Source organism: Giraffa tippelskirchi, chromosome 10, assembly GCF_054371585.1.
Source record: "Giraffa tippelskirchi isolate mGirTip1 chromosome 10, T2T-mGirTip1v1.2.pri, whole genome shotgun sequence".
Taxonomy (NCBI): Eukaryota; Metazoa; Chordata; class Mammalia; order Artiodactyla; family Giraffidae; genus Giraffa; species Giraffa tippelskirchi.
In genome coordinates, this window is record NC_137284.1 from 7706242 (window position 1) to 7724889 (window position 18648).

An 18648-nucleotide genomic window follows, 5' to 3' on the forward strand; every position below is an offset into this window, starting at 1 on the left:
ACAAAGAAACTTTATACAACCAAGATAATTACTATTAAAGGAACACTTCCCTCACTCTCTTCCCTTTGTACCTTCCTATTCTTAGTCTGACGCATCATCTCCCTCAAGAACCCACAGTTTCTTAAGTCAACATAATTACCTTGTCAACCTGATACTGGGTTAGAAAAAACTCTGAGAAAAAAAGAAAAGGAACATGTTTATTGATTTTGACTCAAAGCCCAAATGGTCTCCATTGTAGACCCTGTTCCCAGAGAGCAGACATCTCCTAAATTAATGTGATCACAGTGACGCTTAGTGCCAGTCACTTGAGCCGGAAGAATCGAACTTGCTCCTATGGTCCAGTGCTTAATATCTTCTCTCCCCTTTGGGGGAAGTTAAGGTGTAGAAACACAGTCAGTATGGATTGTGCACATCTGTACACATAGGGAACCTGTGCAGGGAAAGCTTAGAAGAATACAACACATATCTGAATAAGGTCTCTGTTTCATCAGAGGTGTTTTGGGAGAATGGATAAGAAGGGCAGACTCATTTCCTTTTGTTACTTCAGCTCCCAGATCTAGAGATCCAAACTTTAAAAGGGTGAAAAATGGAAGAGAGCAGATGAATGGTCCAGAAGGGAAACAGACTGCCGTGCACGTAGCTTTCTTTTCCGCCTCTGCTTGAACTGCACTTCCAAGCAGAGGTGACCCTAAACATACAGGGGAAAGCTTTGCATCAGGTTTTCAGGGTATTATGTGTGGCTGGATGTCCTGGATGGTACCTTCAGTTTTATTTCAGGCTATAATGTTTTTCCTCTCTTACATTTGCCTGAGGAAACCTCTGTCAAGATTTCAGGAGAGCACAAAGGCTCTCTTACCATGGAAATTTCCACTGGTTCAGAGATAGGCTGTACCTCTGCCCCAGGGCCTTTGCACTTCTGATCCCCACTTCCAACCTTAGTAGATGCTTTCCTTAGGGCCAATGCAGCAGGATTTAAATTGCAAACCATAGTTTCCTTAAGTTTGTGAGAATCATTCCCTCAAGCTAGAAATCATATCAAGGGCCTCTAAATTCGCCTCCACCCTATATAGAAGTAGTGAGAGGTGGTCTCCTGCCCAAGAGTTCTTTTCACTTTTATAGAAGTATGACTTAGGTGGCTGCCCCTGTGGTCTGGGATTTAAGGGTTTGTGGAAAAGCTTACTAGCAATATCAGCTCATGCTTAGCATGGAGGATCAGTCCTCCCTTTCCTGGCATTGCTGTGCCTCTGCCTCCTTGATACACCCTGACAGTCGGCAGCCCCTTGCTACAGAATTCTTCACCGGCAAAATGGCTCAAGGAACTCCCCAGCACTGCTGGGTAGTCAAGCCTCAGGTTTTGCCTCAGTGAGGGAAGTGACCAGTTGGCAGTGATTCCCAAAAAGAAATATATAAACCGTGTTTCTGACTATCAAGATGTCTCCAAGAATATTATAGGCTCAGAACCAGGCTATAGGGTGTCCCCTTCAAAGTACAAAGGAAGGTCTATAGGGCAGTAGCACAGGGAGAAATAATAAGATTGTGTTGTAGTGTGCTGGCTGCTTATGCCACAGTCATGCTTCTGCTGGCTCTATCCACGTTGATCATATTTACATGTTAATGGCAATGTGCCCTTGTACATCATGTCCTTGTCTGGAATGCCCTGCTCTCTTTGACTCCTTGATGCTGTCCATTGAGGCCCCACTTAAATAACACTTCCCCTGTGAAGTCCTTGAGTAACCACTACGCACTCTCTTCACATCCTCCTCAGCAACCACAGCACTCTATATAGACTGATACGGTAGTCTTATCACACTGACTTATAGTACTTAGTTTATATGTCAATTTTACCACATAGATTATACTTTTCTCCAAGGTAAAATAAAGGTCCTCCTGATTTCTGAAACCTCAAAATTCTGTCCTTGGCAATAGCTGGCATTCAGAAACATGGAATGGTAAGGTACACCCAGCTTGGCTTGTTCTTGTCTGTCAAACATTATGATTTTAGAAGGACAGTGTTTGGGAAGCTGATATGGGAAAAGGACAGCCCTATAGAAGGAAAAATAGAACCTGCCTGGGCAGTCAGAAGCCAGACCCCACACTGATGTGAAATCTCTTCACCAGCAAATAGCATTCAGACCCCCAAGCTGGAAAAGAGTAAAGTTTAAGACTTTTCTTGGTCTTTTCATCAGAACAGAGAAAGAAAACCCCAGCAAGAATGCCAGGAGACCCCAGCATTTGACGTCACTGATGTCCAGGACCAGGGTAGGTTCTGGGAAATTCGTATTTATTCTCCTCTAATAAGCGTCCTGTCCTCTCTAGTCCCCTGATGAGCAAAGCAGCACGGAGCTCTGAGTCTGGGCATGCTCAGTGGGTGATGTGCCTTGCTCCCATGGAAGTGCTTGTTGGCCCTTCAGTCTGGGGGCGTGCTCTTGGGTAACAGAAGCCCTTGCAGTTCCCAAATGGCGTGAAAGAGGCAATGCATGTTCTTCTTGAGTTTCTGATAGCAAAACTGATGCTCCCACAGTTTCAGAACATTCCATGTAAGTTTTACAGAAGAGTTGGGAGAGATATGCTTTGCTTTTCTATCCCAGAGAACAATCTCTGGGAAACTGTCTCTCCTCCTCTTTTCTTTGGGGCATTAGTGTTAATATCGAAAGTGCAGATGGTGCTCGGCAGGGGCTGGGAATGCATGTCAAGGTGTTGCCCTTTCTGCTTGCTGACCTGTCACTCAGCATGAGGATTCAGTATGGATGCAGTTATCACAGATGCAGGCACATGAGCAAAGTGAGTTCTCCAACAGGTGGTCAGTCCATGTGTAGACACACCAGCCATGGTAGGTGTCTAGGATTTGAGCAGTGTAAAAGTCTCAACCTGACTTTCAGAATACTCCAAGGTCAGAATAGCCTCTTACTGAGCTGGGATGAATCTGAGAAGATCAGAGCAAACAATGCACCTGGCTTCAGTTATCCTGGTTTGAGGCTGCCCTTGGTTCATGCTCGGTGTCCTGCCTTCTCCTGCTCACATGCAAGTAGCCTTTCCCTGCCTGAATGTTTCCCTTGCAGATTCTAAGTGGGAGGACAGCCTGGTAAGGAAGACTATCCCACCATCGCAGCAAAACAATCCACCTCCAGCTGAGGGACCTGCAGAGCTGGGAACCAGTGGCTTCTTTGGGTTTCTGACGTAAGACAGACTTCTCTCCTGCCATTAAACTTAGCCCCATTGAATCTCTCAGGGAAAGTAGACTAGAAAAGAAAGCAGATTACCCTTATAATCTCTATTTTGTGCAGAACAAATGATGGAAATGAGATGGAGCTTTAGGGTCCTAACTAACCTACCCCACCCTGATGTGCCCAGCATTGAATCTGATATCCTAAATGTTACTTGGACAACAACTATTCTTATTGTGTTTGGGTTATTCAGTTGATTTCATTACTAAAATAGTTCCATTCTTCTCTCTGAACCTAGGCTCTGTCTTCAGAGTCCTTTTTGCAGAGTACAAAACAAATCCCTTCATCTATCTAGAGCTCAGCCATCCCATTGCTATTGTTCTTTATTTATACCTCCAGAGTATAATTTAACTTGGGTACCTTTTCAAATGCTGTTTCAGACTTGAATTTCCAATCAGTGGTCTCAGAGCAGAAACGCCCTAGCTAATAATAGAGCCCTAATGGGACCTGGGAGACGGGAACTGGACCTCTGGAATCTCAACCTGCTCTGCTCTCCTTCTGCAGCTCTCTCTTCCCGTTTAGGTATTTCTTCAGAAAGAGCAGCCAGTGAGCCTCCTAAATGCAGCAGTGGGAAGAGCATTGGCTCCCACAGTGACCCTTCCCACTCCACTCTCTGCTTATGACGTTCCAGTCATGGAGAATGAAAGCCCCAGACTCCCTGAGTCCTCTTGTGGATTTGTCCTGTCATTTGCCTCTTTACAAAGGAATGTCCTCCCCCAATTTAAATCACTAAGAATGTAAGTTTCTAAAATGCTCTAGTCTGAGAATTTTACTGCCCAGTGGGCCAGTTGGGTCTTTCATCCCTAGCACTTTGATTTCTAATGACAATAAATTATTTATGAAGACTTATTGACTGAATTTTAGTGGGGGTAGAGAGAGAGCAAACTTTTCTCAAGATATAGGGATACAGTTGTTGACAGAACACTTTGGGTAGGTGGGGTCTGTACCTGACCTCAAATCTTCAACTCTCCTGGCCGGGTTAGAGAATGGGGTCTTGCAAGACTCCATGTCCTGAGCCCTGCTGCCCCTCAAGAAATTATGTCTTATCAGTTCACCCCATTTGGCCCCAAAATGCAGTCTCTTCGTAGATAAATTCTTCTCATCTAGCTACTCCTTTGGCTTTTGACAGTAATACAGACCAGTTTACTGGATTAACTTGAAGTCAGTGTGTAGGTTAGAGGCATTTTTTAACTGTAGAGATGACCAGTATTAGAATAGGCCACCTTGTCACTCCTACTCTTTGAACAGAGCTGATTATCTGTCATGCTGGAAGTTTCTCATGGTGAATGGAAAAGTTAGGGCTGGACTGCTAAAGGGGTCTCTCGGAGACCCCTTGTTCTGATACCTTTCCCTTAGGTGGGGAGGACAGATAAGGTGGGCTACTGAAGAGCCTGGGACCTGAGGGGAGAAGGGCTGAAGGGGAAGTCACTGTGTGTGAGGACTGGAGGACTAGGGACAAGTTGTGTTTACAGCCTTTGCCCTCCTGTCCCAAACACAGCCTGCTTTACAAAGCTGTCCAGAGGCTCAGCTCCAGAGTCTGGAGATCTGAGTAGTGCCATTCTGACTTCCAAGCTTACAATGAACCCTTGGCAAAGTCACTTTCCTTTCTGGTTCTTATTTTCTCATCTGGAAAATGAAAGGGTAGGATTTGATGAGCTCTCAAGTGCCTTCCAGCTCTGGCTGTCTGTGTGGTTGGCTCTGCTTCTCTGAGCAGGTCAGTGAGACTATAGCCCTGGGGTGTGCGGGGCCAGAGTTAGCACTGGCTTCCTTCTGATTTCTCCCCTGCCCCAGCCCCTGTGGCTCTCGCTGATGAGGGGTCTTTTTCTAACTTGCCACATTCTCGCCCCAAGTGTAAGTTAGCACCATGCATGAACAGCAGATTTGGGTTCCAAATCACCCCTGCCATGAACTAGCTGTGTGACCTTCAGTAAATTTCCTTCTCTGAACCTTAGTTGCCTCACCTGCAAAACCAGAGTCAGGGCTGGACTAAATGATTGGATCTGCTGGGGTTGATGGCTTCAGGCTCTTCCAAGAGTCAGGTCCCTGTTATTCCAGGAGCTAGGGGGAGCCCCACCCTGCAGCTGACCCCCAGAATGAGAAGTCATCCACTTGACAGTGAAAGTGAAGCTCTGAAACGAACTTAGAACCCCCCGCCCCACTCTCCTCTGGCTCTGCCATGAAGCACCTCTCAGGATATCCCCACTATCAGTGAGATGCTATCACCTCCCTTGTCCATAAGAGTCTCCTCTCCACCCTTATCTTTGCAGTGGATAAGAGACAGGCAGGGCTGAGTTTAATCACTTTAAGGTTGGGCTGGCAAAGCCCTAAACAGAAGTGTCCTGCCCAAGGTTACACAGCAAAGAAGAGAACCCAGGTGATCACAGCTCAGCCCAGTCCAGAGCCCTCTCTCCCCAAGCGCACACACACTGCCCCCTCTGCCAGGTCCTGGCCTTCTCTCTACACCTCACTTCCCCAGCCCTGGGCCACAGGCAGCCGTAGGACAGCTGGAGAGCAGAAACTACCCTCTGAGGACCACACCTCAGAGAAGAGCAGGATCTCCCAGGTGGTTTTGCTGTGAGGCTTCGGGCAGAAGGGAGGCAGGCCTGAAAGCTGATCTCCAAGAAGGCGTGGCTCCAGGATGATGGCGAATAAAAACTCAGGGAGAGCCAGCACCGTCTGGAGACCAGCAGGAGGCAAGAGGAGCCATTCAACAATCCATTCAGAAGCGGTGAGCTCACTGAGGCAGCAGGACCCCCGGGAGGGCCTGGGGGCTGTAGCTAAGGGTCCTGCAGGCCCAGATGGGGCAGGTGGAGGGAGGCAGAGGTTTGTGCTCCAGATGGTGGAGGAGATTCCCGGGGAGAATCACTGCAGTGGGCTGACACGCGAGTCACTTTGGGACAGCTGCTCACACTCATACCCATCCAGAGAGGACGGGTACACACATACATGCACATACACATACACCCAAAGGCACACACAAGGAAAAGACAGCCCCTCAAGGCATGCCTCACCCGTCAGACAGACCAGCCTAGCCCTGGCTCATTCGCCCAGAGGCATGCAGCATTAAAGAACTCTTCCCCCACACCTGCCCACCCACCTGCAAACATCTATCCACCCTCTGTGTTTCAGATGCCCATGGCGTCCCCCCAAAGCCTGCTCCTCTGCCTGCTGCTCCTGGCGGTCACTGAAGGCCAGAGTCGACAGGCCACCATCCCAGGCTGCCACTTGTACCGTAAGTGACTCTAGGAGCAGAGAGCTGGGTGGAAGCAAAGAGCTGCTGGATTGGACCGAGGTGGGGCAGGTAGCACCCTTGAGGGACCCAGTGAGGCTCAGGCGACAGACGCTGGGCAAGCCTTCGCCAAGGCACCATCTACCACTCCCCTGTTTCCTTCTAGCCTTCAACGTGACGGTGCGAAGTGACCGCCAAGGCACCTGCCAGGGCTCCCATGTGGCACAGGCCTGTGTGGGCCACTGCGAGTCCAGCGCCTTCCCTTCCCGGTACTCCGTGCTGGTAGCCAGTGGTTATCGACATAACATCACCTCCGTGTCTCAGTGCTGTACCATCAGCGGCCTGAGGAAGGTGAGGGGGCTGAGCTCGGCAGTGGCTCGTTGGGGTTGCAGAGACAGAGGAGGCAGGGATCTAAGATGGCCTGAGAAAGGAGCCTGGAACAGACACCCGCCTCTCCTACAGGTGAAGGTACAGCTGCACTGTGGGGGGAAGCGGAAGGAGGAGCTGGAGATCTTCACGGCCAGGGCCTGCCGGTGCGACATGTGTCGCTTCTCACGCTACTAGCCCGTCCTCCCCCACTCCCCTCCCCTTGGTCACAGGGCTTAGAGTTGGGAGTATATCCTGTATATTCTGAACCTCAGTAAGGATAAGAAGAGGGGGCTTTCTGCCTCTTCCCCACCTCTGCCTGGCTTCCGAACCAGTCCTTCATCAGTTCATCTCCCCCTTGTCCCTACCCCTAAATAAAGCAAGCAGATCGTGAGTTCCTCTCTTTATTAAATCTACCCCCAGCCATGGAAAGGAGAACAGACCACGGTTACTGTGACCACCCCCCTTGTCCCAGGACACAGGAAATCTTCTGCCTGTGCCCTTACCCCTCCCCCTGCCCAATAAATAAAAAGGGGACGAGGATGTACAGGGCCAGGGAGGGGAGGGGAGGAGGGTGCCCCAGGCCCAGGATAATGTCTGTGTTGCAGGGGAGCTGGGGGAGAATAAATAGACCATGGATCCCATGGTGGGATGAGGAAGGACCTCGTGCTGGCACAAGGTGAGGGGCTGAGTCCCCTTGCCCTAGGCTGGGAGCGGGGGGTGGGAACCTGCCTGTAGTCTGGAGCCCAGCTTTGTGGGGCAGGGCAGGTCCCTGATAGCCGCTTCCTGATCAAGCGCACCCTGGTCCAGTCCTACCAGGAGGGCCTGAGAGTTCTGTTGCCAGGACCACCATCTCTCCTCCTCTCCCCCAAGAGGAAACTGCCCACGCTGGGCCAGGCAGGGAGCCCTCCAAGCCCCCACTGGCAAGGCCGGGAGCAGGTGTGTATCTCTCTGGGCCCCTGGGCAGGAGGGGGGATGGAAGGACTGACAGCTCTGGGTTTAGCTCCTCCCCTTCTGGGGATCTTTAGCTCTGACCTCCACCGGTGACCTGGGGTGTAAGCCGCTGGAGCGGGGCCTCTTTGGCCCCCTGGGTCCCCTGTAGCCGGCGTAGCCGTAGCTCCTCCAGGCCTTGCCACAGCTCCTGACGTTCCCGGGCCTTCTGCTGCTCCCTGGGGAGAGAGGGAGAGGCAGTTCCCCTTCCTGGAGCTCCAACTGCAATCTAACTCCCTCACCACCACCCCACATGCAAAGAGACTCAATGGGAATCTTTCACTTGGGGAGAAAACACTGAGGAGAGACGGGTCGCAACCCATGGTCATGGAGTAGATGGATCAGCCTGGCCCTGAGAGGCCCCGCCTGAAGGGCTGTTGTTATGTTGTTTAGTTGCTAAGTCATGTCCGACTCTTTTGTGACCCCATGGACTATAACTCACCAGGCTTCCCTACCCATGGGATTTTCCATGCAACAATACTGGAGTGGGTAGCTATTTCCTTCTCCAAGGGATCTATCCGACCCAGGTATCAAACCCCCATCTCCTGCATTGGCAGGCAGATTCTTGACAACTGAGCCACCAGGCAAGTAGGAACCTCTACACTAGGAGGAAATACTTGGGAGGATAATTGGAGGATGCAGTGGATAGCTGGGCACAGATGGCCCAGCACGTGACAAGACCATAGGGAGAGACTTTAAACATCTGACCAGATGGGATATGGGTTGTCCTTTTAGGTTCCCTCCAACCCTTAGGAGCTGGTCCTTTTCCTGCTTTTCTCCCCCCTCCTTCCATGCCCAGCCTCTCAGCACTCACTGCTGCTTTTCCAGCTTGTAGGAGGCTGTGAGCTCATCAAACAGCTTCCCATTCATCTCCATGAAGGTCTTGAGCACATTGTAGATCAGAGACACAATGGTTCTTGGCAGGGACAAGGGGGAGGTGAGAGATGAGAGCAATTTCAGTTGGGTCCCACCTCCCACTCCAGCATTCTGCCTATCTCTGTGTCACAAACACAGCCAGCAGCCCTGAACACCACAAGCACTACCCTCCTCCTTCCCCTTTCACCACCCCTCCACCACCTTCAGATGACTTCCCTGATCCTCTCCAGCTAGGAGAAACCCCAGTTCTGGACTGGCTGGCCCTGCCTCAGCTTCTGTGGGTCAAGTCAAAGCCTGGGCACTCACTGATTCCAGTGCTCCTTGGAGACTTGGTAGAGGGTCCCAAACACAGCAGGCAGCACAGTGTGGCAATTGTCCTCAATGAGGCTCAGGATATACTCATTGTTCCAGAAATACAGAGCCCGCTCTGCAACCTGGGGCAGCGAGATGGCAGAGTAAGCGCCTCAGTGGCTTCCTTGAAGGTGCCCATCCTGGAATCCAGACCCAGCCCCAAACCCAGGGCACATTGTCCTCCTTACACCCCATCTTCAGGGTTTATCTGACCAACATGGTGAGGTGCAAAGAACACTGGATTTGGAGTTCAGTGCTCAAAGGTGAATCCAGGCTCCACTAGACACTGGCCACATGACTTTGGGAAAGGCAATTTACCCCTCAGCCTCTGTTTTCAAATCTGTAAATTGGGGCTAATAATAGCTACCTCCATACGGCTGTTATAAGAATCATATGAGGTATTTAGTAAAACTGAAGTGCCAGAGTCACTGTGAGGAAAAATTGACAACCATCAGGTTACGGCTTATAAAAATGAGAGAAAGTCTGCATACACATGTAGGAGAACACTGGTTACATCAGCCTGGATGGAGTGGGGAAGCCTTGCTGGTTTCTGTGAGGCTAATGAAATTTAAGGCCACTAAGAAAGGGGGAAAGTGGTAACAATCATCCATCCCATTCATGGACATTTGGTAAACATCCATTTCAGTTTACCAGATGTGTTTATGCTACCATCTCTTCAGTTCTCTTCCCCACCTAGTTGGCCCATCCTACAGATAAGGAAGCTTAATTCACTCAGAGTGGTGAAGTGATTTGCGCAAATCTCCTCAGCCACTGGGAGGTCTCCTGACCCTGAGTCCAGCATCTCCACATTATCAGACCCAGGAAGGTCCAGAGGAGAAACTGAGGGCAGAGGAAGCTGTGTGAGGTCAACCTGCCAACCTTCCAGTCCATACCCTGGCTCTCACCCCACCCATACCTGGAAGTGGGGGCTGGACACACAGCGGGCCACCTGCTTGAAGAGGGGCTCCTGGATCTTCACGAACTGCGAGGGCTCGATAACATCCAGAATCTCCTCCATCTCCCCCAGAAACATCACCTAGGGTGGAGGCAGGGACACAGGGGTAGCGGTTCCCATCTCCCCCGACACACACCCGACTACCTTCCAGAAGCCAAGCCTTCCCAGCCTCCCTGCAGTGGACATCAGGGCCCTTCTTCATACCTCTTTCTGGGTACAGGTTTTTGGCCAGTATTTGAGCAGCCCCCGGATCACCTGTGGGAGTTAAGGCAGAAAGGAGTCAGGCCTGCCAGGGTTGGCCCCCAGGGTGGCCTGCCAGGACACCAGGTTGCCTCCCCCGCCAGAGGTACTTGAGGGCTTCCCTGGTGGCTCAGTGGTAAAGAATCCACCTGCAATGCAGGAGACGCACAAGACGTGAGTTCAGTCCCTGGGTTGGGAAGATCCCTTGGTGGAGGGCACGGCAACCCACTCCAGTATTCTTGCCTGGAGAATCCCAAGGACAGGGGAGCCTGGCGGGCTACATCCTATAGGGCCACAAAGAGTCAGACAAGACTGAAGCGATTTAGCACACACACCAGAGGTACTCACATGCTCTGTCAGGGTTGCATCCTTCTCCAGGAATTGCACCACACAGTATGCCAGCTGCAAGGGAGCGGGGGTAGGGTGGTGGAGGGGTAGGCAGAGAGAAAGAGGACAGGAGTCAGGAGGGGACCAGGACAGGACACCAGATATTTGCTTATTTACTCTTCACTCATTCACCAAGTATTTGCTGACCACCTAGGACATACCAGGCACTGTGTTTGATGTGTAGGGACACAATAATGACCCTACAAGGGAAATATTCAGCAAACTAGTCCTTATAAATTTTATAAAAGTTTCCATAACCAAAATCTGTATCATGAACTACGGAAATATAGAAAGAGGAGAGCTTAATCCTGCCCAGAGAAGGTTAAGAGGGAGGGGGCTGGGAAGCCATCAGAGAGCTGATGTCTAAGATCGGCCTGAAAGGATCATGGGGTTTCTCTAAGGTAGATGGAAGAGAATTAGTCAAGAAAAAGGTGAGAGAAGATCCCATGAGTTCATGCTTTAGTGTGCCTGGAGTCCGAGTGTCAGGCTGACCCTGCCAGTCCGGGTGGCTGCCCTGATTCTCAGGACCTCTCTGTCATGGCAGGGCCAGGCCTGGGCCTTACCTGGGCATGAAAGACAGACAGCGACTTGACAGAGTGCAGGGGAATCAGGACTCGAACCAGGAACTGCTTGTGCTCGGTCTTCAGGGGCAGCGCAAAGCCATTGATGATGCTGAGGAGGGGACAGAAGAGATGAAGAGGATTGGGATGACTGGGCCTCAGTCCCTCCTCCCAGAATCCTCCAGATGCTCCAGCGGAGGCCCAGAGAGAGTCACCTTCCTAAGATCTCCAGCAGCTCAGCAACGCCATTGAAGTGCTCAAATTCATAGATGAACCTTTGAGAGGAAGAGAAGGATGCACAAGAGTTCAAGGCAATCGGAGCAGGCCCAACCCTCCTCTCAGCCACCCTGCCTACCCACCCCAGCCCTGCACATCAACCCAGCTCTCTCCCAACCCAGAGGCCGTGCTGTCTTCCCCAAACCCCAAACCAGGCCCCACTGGGATCCACACTCACCTCTACATCACCCTCTCAGCCCAGCCACCACTGGCACTCTGGGTCCCAGCTCAAACCTCTCTTCTGTGAAGCATCATCTGCCAGACCCTAACTCTCATTACCGATCCCCATCCAGTCCACAGGCACTCAGCCTGAGTCCTTCACTCTTCACACTAATCAACCGAAAGAATGACAGAGCTATGTGTTCTGTGCTATGTATTTCTCAAAATTATCCCAAGAGGTAGAGCTTATTAGATCCATTACACAGACGAAGAAATCAGGGCTCAACCGCTCAATCAAACTTGCCCTAAAGTTAATAAGCAAGGGATCTAACACACTGAGCTCCTGGAGGATAGGGATCATTCCTCACCTATTTTGTAGCTAATAACAATAAGAGCTAAGGTTTCAGAGTTCTAGCCTTGGTCCAGGAGCTACAGTGAGCGAAGGCATTGCCTCATTTCATCTTGACAACTGTCTCTGTGTTAGTATAGTTATCATTCCGATTCTAGAGACGAAGCTAGGAAAGAGCTTAAACACTTTGCCCAAGTTCACCCAAATATTTGAACCAACCTCAAACACAGGCCATCGAGCTCAAGAGCCAGTCTCAACTACAAGGCCATATGGGCCCCTGATGCCAAGTAGGCATTGGTGCTCAATACATATTTACAGAAAGATCCCTTTCTTTGGGTCCTATGGCCTGGTACGACAAAGATCAAAAGATTGACATCCTAGGCCCCCTGAACTGACCTAGTCCCTGCAAACCATTTCATCTCTCAGCCTCTATTTTCTCATCTGTAAAACGGAAATAAATACCCTTTCTCTGTTGATCTCATAGGATTTGTATAAGCAGTACTACGTCAGATGCTGCCAAGAAAAAACTTGATAAACCATAGCTCTACAGGGTCCCCCAGCCCAGAAGCCTTTGCCTCTGTCTTCTTCTTCCCACAGCTCTCCCCACTCCCTCCCCAGGTCTCAGCTGGGCAGGCAGCAGGCACCCACCGGAGGAAGATATGGCTGCACTGTTTGCGGATGTAGGCCCGGAGTCCCAGGAACTTGCCGTAGACCCGGTGCAAGATGGTCTTGAGGTACTCACGCTCCCGAGGGTCCTCACTATCAAACAGCTCCAGGAGCTGTGGGAGCCGGGATCAGGGGTTAGGAAAGAGACCAAGCCAGGCTACTTCTGTCCTATCCCCACGCCCCCACAGAGAGCCTGCCCCTGCCCCATGACACCACCCGGCCTGGGTTCCCCACTTCACCATCAGGACAAACTTTTGATCCACATATCTCTTGGCCACAGAGGGCTGGAAGTCTGGGCTCTCCAAGAAACGCAGGAAAAACTCATATACCAGCTGGAGGAGGGGACAGACGACACAGTGAGTTCAGGAACAGCCTCCCCCTTCATCCTGCCCTGTGGCCCTCAGCCAACAGTCCAGGACCTCAGGAGACCCTCTACCTCCTCCTCGGGTCTCTTCTGAAACTCATATCCCTGTCTTCCCCAGCCCTCCTACCTGAAGATGTGGCCATGAAGGCTCAAGGTTGGGCTCATCCTCTTCAGGGTCAAATTCAGGGTTCTCACTGGGCGGCAGCGTCCGAAAGATATTCACTGAGATCTGAGGGGCAGGTCAGGGTTCTTTAAGGAAGAACCCTCTGAGGCAGAAGCTAGGACATCCCTCATCCAAAGTTTAACGGGCCTCAGCACCTGCCTCAGCAAGCAATTCACTCCTTTGCAATCATTACCTGAACATCTAGCTCATGGAACACCTGGGCTTGGGGTTGGGGACTGAGGGGCAGATGAGACACATCCCCACCCTCTATCAGGTACAATCCAGCAGGGAAGACAAGATGGAAAATGGTAAGGTCTACGGACCTTCTAAGCAGCAAAAGGGAGATTTCTACTTTGGGTACCCAGAGAGGCTTCATGGAAGAGGCAGCAGCTGGGCTAGGCCATGGCGACAAGGAACGTGGGGAATGCACACCAGGCCCCGAAAGGGCGGGGTGGGACAAGCCCAGGAGGCACTGAGCGACCTACACTGCCAGGGTGCTGGGCAGGAGTGGGGCTGGGAGACGGGTCAGGGGGGAAGGCATGGGCCCTAAGGCCAAGCCAAAGAGTATGGGTTTATTCTCTGCCTGGGAGCTCCGCGGGCAGGCAGCAGGGTTCCCATGCGCACCAAGCCCTGTGCCAGGTGCTCACCATGCGGATGATGTCTGGGTAGACAGGCTCAATGAGGACCCCCCGGGTGCTCCCCACGCACTCCACCAGCTCGTTGAGAGCCGCCCGCTTCACCTCCTTCCCCTTCAGGTCAGCCACACAGTCCAAGAAGTCAAACATCACCCCACACTGGGCCAGCTTCCGGCTCAGCAGCTCATGCAGCTCAGAGGCTGGCACATCTGGGGAGGGAGGAGGGGTCTGAGCTTGGGCCCCAGCTGCTGCAGCTCTGGGCAGGGGCGGGCCTTCCTAATCCCTAGGGCAGGCTCCTCTGCTCCCATGCCCCATGCTTCTGGGCCATCTCCCACTCCTTGCAGAAAGTAAACCACTTCTGTCCCATCCTCCATTCTTGCGAGGTAAAGGAGCTTCATCTCTTCATCCTAACTGAGGCCCAGAGAACATGATGGCCTGATTGGAAAGCATGGTTACAGACCCTGGATACCTGGGCCTTCCACAGGTGCCCCAAACAGCCACGGCCTCCCTCTCCTAGGCAGCACTCTGTTCTAAGAGCCAGAAGTGGGGAGAAGAGCCAGGACTAGGAGTCTCTCGGGTGCCCTCTGCCTCAGCTAGTGGGGCCCTGTACCCAGAGGTGGGGGGACGACACCATGATTGCAGGGAGCCATGCTGAGTACCTGCTCCAGGACCCTGGCAGCAGCCAGGCTGCTAGTGGCTTCCTGGAACCCAGGCTGTAGGCCCCACCCTTAGCCCTGGTCTGCCCCCCAGGGTGGCACCACCTCCAGATGCCCCACCTCCAAGGATGACAGGCCAGTCAGGCCATGCGTCAGCACAGAGGGCAAGAGGGCTGGGGGGTGGGGGTCAGCTCAGGTGGTGGCATCCCTTGCTCGGAAGGGGCCATCCAGACTCCGTCGGATCACAGCTGCCAGCTGCTTCTCACTCCCCCACCCCCAAGGCTCGCTGGCCCACTCCAGGACTCAGGTCCCCTCGCGGCCAGCAGCCGGGCTCACCTTTGAGCAGGGGCAGTGGAGTGAGTTCTTGCTGGTTGCTCTGATAGCGGAACTGAGAGGAGCTGTGGGACCGCCGGGGCCGGGCCCTGCGGAGGGAACGGCGGGAGAAGCCGTCTACCTTGTCCGGTGGGGGCACAGGGGACAGTCCCGGGGAAGAGGGGCTGGTGGGGGTGCTCGCTGGGGGCAGCTTCGTCTCCATGGCGGCTAGGCGGTGGGTCAAGCCTTCAGAGCCCCTGAGGTTCCCTCTGGGCCTGCAGGATGCTGAATGAGGCTGGGTTGACTAACTTGGGCCCATCCTGTGCACTGGGGAGGTGGGGGGGATGGGGTGGGCACAACCACAGTCCTGGGCCCCCCCCAGGACCTTTGGCAACTGCCCAGTCCTGGGGGGCAAGCACGGTAGAGAGGAGGATGGCTCAGGTTTCAGGTCCTTCCTGAGGGTCCGAAGAGTCCAGCTAGGGTTCCCAGCCTGGCTCTTTTGAAAAGAAGTCAGGGCAGAGAAGTCGGCAAGAAAGAGACAGAGAGCCTGTCAGTTCTTTCAGGACAGCCTGTGGGGCTGCCGCTGACAGCCCGTCTTCCTGCCCTCCGACCCTGGCCCAGACCCTAAACGAGGTCCAGGGGCATCCCTTCTCCCAGACATAAAGGCCCCAGGCTCCAAAACAACCCCCTCAAAATAGGGCCTCTCCCTCAAGCCAGACCCTATCAAGAATGGGGACCTCGGCCCTCATCCCTGGCCCCTAACAGAATGGGGACCCCGTCCCTGCTCCACTAATCGGGGTCACCAGGGACTCTTCCAAGAATGGGGGCCCTAACCCCATGCCACCCCCCTCCTACAACCCGGCACCCTCCCCAACCTCAGTTTCTCCTTCCTCACCCCCAAATCTCATCTGCCCCCCAATGGGGGGGACACTCACTTCTCAGATGCCCAGACTTCGGTCGCGGGCCTTCCAGGGGCTGCCTGTGGGGCGGGGAGCAGCTGCTCAGGGCTCCTTCGCAGTGGTTCGGTTCGGGGCGCTGGCGCTGGGCGGCGGCGCTCCTGGGTTCTCTCTCCGGCTCCGGGGGGGCCGGAGCATGCCCCCAACTCAGCCCCTGGTCGGGGCGCGGGCGCCCGGCGGGCTCCGGGCTGGCCGGGGCAGCGCGCAGACCTCTCCTCAAGTCAGGGGACCCGACTCGCGCGGCACCGCGGGAGCCCCGGCTCTGTGCGCACCGGCACCCGCCGCCCAGCTTCTCACGATGACATCAAGTCACCTCCCCCAGTCGGCCCGCACATCCCCGCGGGTTTGCGGGGCGGGGGAGGGGGGCTGCGTCAGGAAGTTCCCGCCGGGGGCAGCTGGGAGATGTAGTCCCTGCACCAATTAAAGCGGCTGCCTGACCGAAGGGGTAATCCCTGCGGGCACCAGGGGACGAGACTGAAGCAGAGTGGGACGGGGTCCAACTGGGGCTGGGCTCCTGGGCTCTGGAAGGGAGACTGCATAGGGAGAGAGGAAGACTCAGCAGTCTGCACCAGGAAGCTGGGGGCGATGCCAGGACTCTGGCAGCAAAGAGGCCCAATCCTCTGTCACACCCAAAGATTTGTCCTGCTCCATCTGTGCCCCAGGCATCCTACCCACAAGGAAATGCCACTCTCACTCCAGAATGGCTGGACACTTTAAAACCCGAGTAGAAAATGGCACTGGACTGGTTAATAGTCTGCAGTGAGCCAGTGCCTGCTGGGAGGGGTGTGGTGCACCCACGGCTGCTGGGAAATGAAGTTCTTCCTCAGTCTGCAGTCCCCCTCCCGTCCCTTGCTGTCTAAGGTGACATCATGGTCTGAGTTTAAAGGGCCAGCCTAGGAGTGGCAAAGCATCAGAGCTGGAGGTGTTCCCTGGTGCTGCCACACCACCCCAGCAAGCTAGCCTCCCTGGATGGAACTCCCAGCCTCTCTGGGACCTAACATGTGCTCTTGGGGTCTCTTGTTCAAAACCCTGCTGCAGGGAATCCAACGCACAGGTGGAATTCCAGGAGTTTGGCATCCTGCCAAAAGTTCCCAGCTTGCAGTCCTGGGCCCCTTTCCTGGCACCCTGGACCCCAACACCCTTTATTCCCCTGGACTCTATCCCCTACCCTATGCTGTGAAATCTCCAGAAGTTCTGCCCGAATGAACAACTGGTCCATGGAGCACCAGGAGTGGGCGATGAAACCTGGTGATGAAGTCAGGGAGGGGCTGGGGTCCTTTTCAGAGTCTTCCTCACCCTGCCCTAGGCCTTGTTGGCCACTCTGCTGCCTTGGAACCACCCAGCCACCTTGCCTGCTGCAGAGGGAGCCTGGGTGCCCAAAGGGCACCCACTTACCAGAGCAATGAAAAGCAAAGGCCGCAGTTTAGCCAGGCTGAGATCCAGAACAGAACGCTTTGCTCAGTAGGCCTTGTCCATCTGGACCTTGTGACCTCATCTGTCACATGGAAGCCCATACTCTGCTCCTTGCCTGCCTCCCAGGCTCTGGAGATGAAGCTTCTCCAACACCCCTACAGAAAAACCTGGGGAAGGGCAGGCCCACCACTCCTTCTCCAACCAGATGAGGACCCTGAGGAGCAGAGAGGAGAAGTGCTTTGCCCAAGGTTACATACCCTACCATCAAAATCTGGGACGGCGGCGCAGGCTCCCACCTCCCAGCCTAACTCAGGAGCACACCAGCTCCAGCCCAGGCCCCAGGGTCAGTGCTCTGGACTCTGAGGGTCTCCAGGCCAGAGTGGCCGTGGAAGGTTAGTACTTTGTACAACCCTCAGTCTGAGGACTGGGGCACTGAAGAGTAGAAGACACACATAGGATTTCCTTCAAGAAATAGCCTTTGAACTGTGTCTCAAAATAGATACAGTGTTACATGGCAGTTGAAGAGTTGACAAAAACTTTTTTTAATAATTTCAAAATATTTATTTATTTTCGGTTATCCTGGGTCTTCCTTGCTGTGCAGGCTTTTCTTTAGTTGTTGCGAGCAGGGACTACTCTCTACTCATAGTTTCAGTGCAAGGGCTTCTTATTGTGGTGGCTTCTCTTGTTGCGGAGCACAGACTCTACAGCAAGGGCTTCAGTAGTTGTGGCACATGGGCTCAGCAGTTGCGGCTCCCAGGCTCTAGAACACAGGCTCAATAGTTGTGGTGCACAGGGCTTAGTTGCTCTAAGTCATGTGGAATCTTCCTGAATCAGGGATCGAACCGATGTTTCCTGCATTGGCAGGGAGATTCTTGAGCACTGAGCCACCAGGGAAGCCTGAAAATTATTTTTTAAATCATCTTTATTGAGATACCATTAACACACCACAAAATTCACTCATTTTGGTGTTGCTGTTTAATGAGCATAGAATATTGGTTTTGCAAGATGAAAGGTTCAGGAGATTAGTTGTACAACAATGTAACCACGATGGTGTGATCACTCACCTAGAGCCAGACATCCTGGAGTGTGAAATCAAGTGGGCCTTAGGAAGCATTACTATGAACAAAGCTAGTGGAGGTGATGGAATTCCAGCTGAGCTATTTCAAATCCTAAAAGATGCTGCTGTTAAAGTGCTGCACTCAATATGCCAGCAGATTTGTAAAACTCAGCAGTGGCCACAGGACTGGAAAAGGTCAATTTTCATTCCAATCCCAAAGAAGCGCAGTGTCAAAGAATGTTCACACTACTGCACAATTGTGCTCATTTCACATGCCAGCAAGGTAATGCTCAAAATCCTTCAAGTTAGGCTTCAGTGTGTGAACTGAGACCTTCCAGATGTTCAAGGTGGATTTAGAAAAGGCAGAGGAACCAGAGATCAAATTGCTAACATCCATTGGATCATAGAAAAAGTGAGAGAATTCCAGAAAAACACCTACTTCTGCTTCATTGACTACACCGAAG

General features: G+C 52.9%; 3 protein-coding genes across 14 annotated transcripts in view; 2 read left to right on the forward strand and 1 right to left on the reverse strand.

Moving 5' to 3' along the window:
• Positions 1-4069, forward strand: part of MAJIN (membrane anchored junction protein) — a 26413-nt gene extending 22344 nt beyond the window's left edge. For all 10 annotated transcript variants that reach the window (XR_014066296.1, XR_014066295.1, XR_014066294.1 and 7 more), the window contains 3 exons: positions 2187-2259; positions 3060-3177; positions 3729-4069. Coding sequence is in view for 7 of the 10 variants with exons in the window: in XM_081532539.1 (XP_081388665.1) it covers positions 2187-2259; positions 3060-3177; positions 3729-3774 (237 nt within the window). In the remaining 3 variants the exon portion in view is untranslated. The remainder of the gene's footprint in view (positions 1-2186; positions 2260-3059; positions 3178-3728) is intronic.
• Positions 4030-7213, forward strand: GPHA2 (glycoprotein hormone subunit alpha 2). The gene is made up of 4 exons (XM_081532541.1): positions 4030-5952; positions 6354-6456; positions 6620-6804; positions 6916-7213. Exons 1-4 carry the CDS (start codon positions 5863-5865, stop codon positions 7015-7017), a joined length of 480 nt encoding a protein of 159 aa, XP_081388667.1. The 5' UTR covers positions 4030-5862; the 3' UTR covers positions 7018-7213.
• On the reverse strand, positions 7210-16020 carry PPP2R5B (protein phosphatase 2 regulatory subunit B'beta). 3 transcript variants are annotated; one of them, XM_081532531.1, is made up of 14 exons: positions 15694-16020; positions 14783-14868; positions 13803-13999; positions 13120-13221; positions 12868-12960; positions 12611-12741; positions 11394-11453; positions 11182-11290; positions 10580-10633; positions 10196-10246; positions 9953-10072; positions 8992-9119; positions 8624-8725; positions 7210-7988 (listed from the first exon to the last, which is right to left on the reverse strand). In XM_081532531.1, the coding sequence occupies exons 3-14, from the start codon at positions 13938-13940 to the stop codon at positions 7844-7846; spliced, it is 1233 nt and encodes a 410-aa protein (XP_081388657.1). In that variant the 5' UTR covers positions 13941-13999; positions 14783-14868; positions 15694-16020; the 3' UTR covers positions 7210-7843. The 3 variants fall into 3 exon arrangements, with proteins under 3 accessions (XP_081388657.1, XP_081388656.1, XP_081388655.1); XM_081532530.1 differs by having other exon boundaries at positions 13896-13999; positions 14783-15254; XM_081532529.1 differs by having other exon boundaries at positions 14783-15254.
• Positions 16021-18648: the final 2628 nt, after the last annotated feature.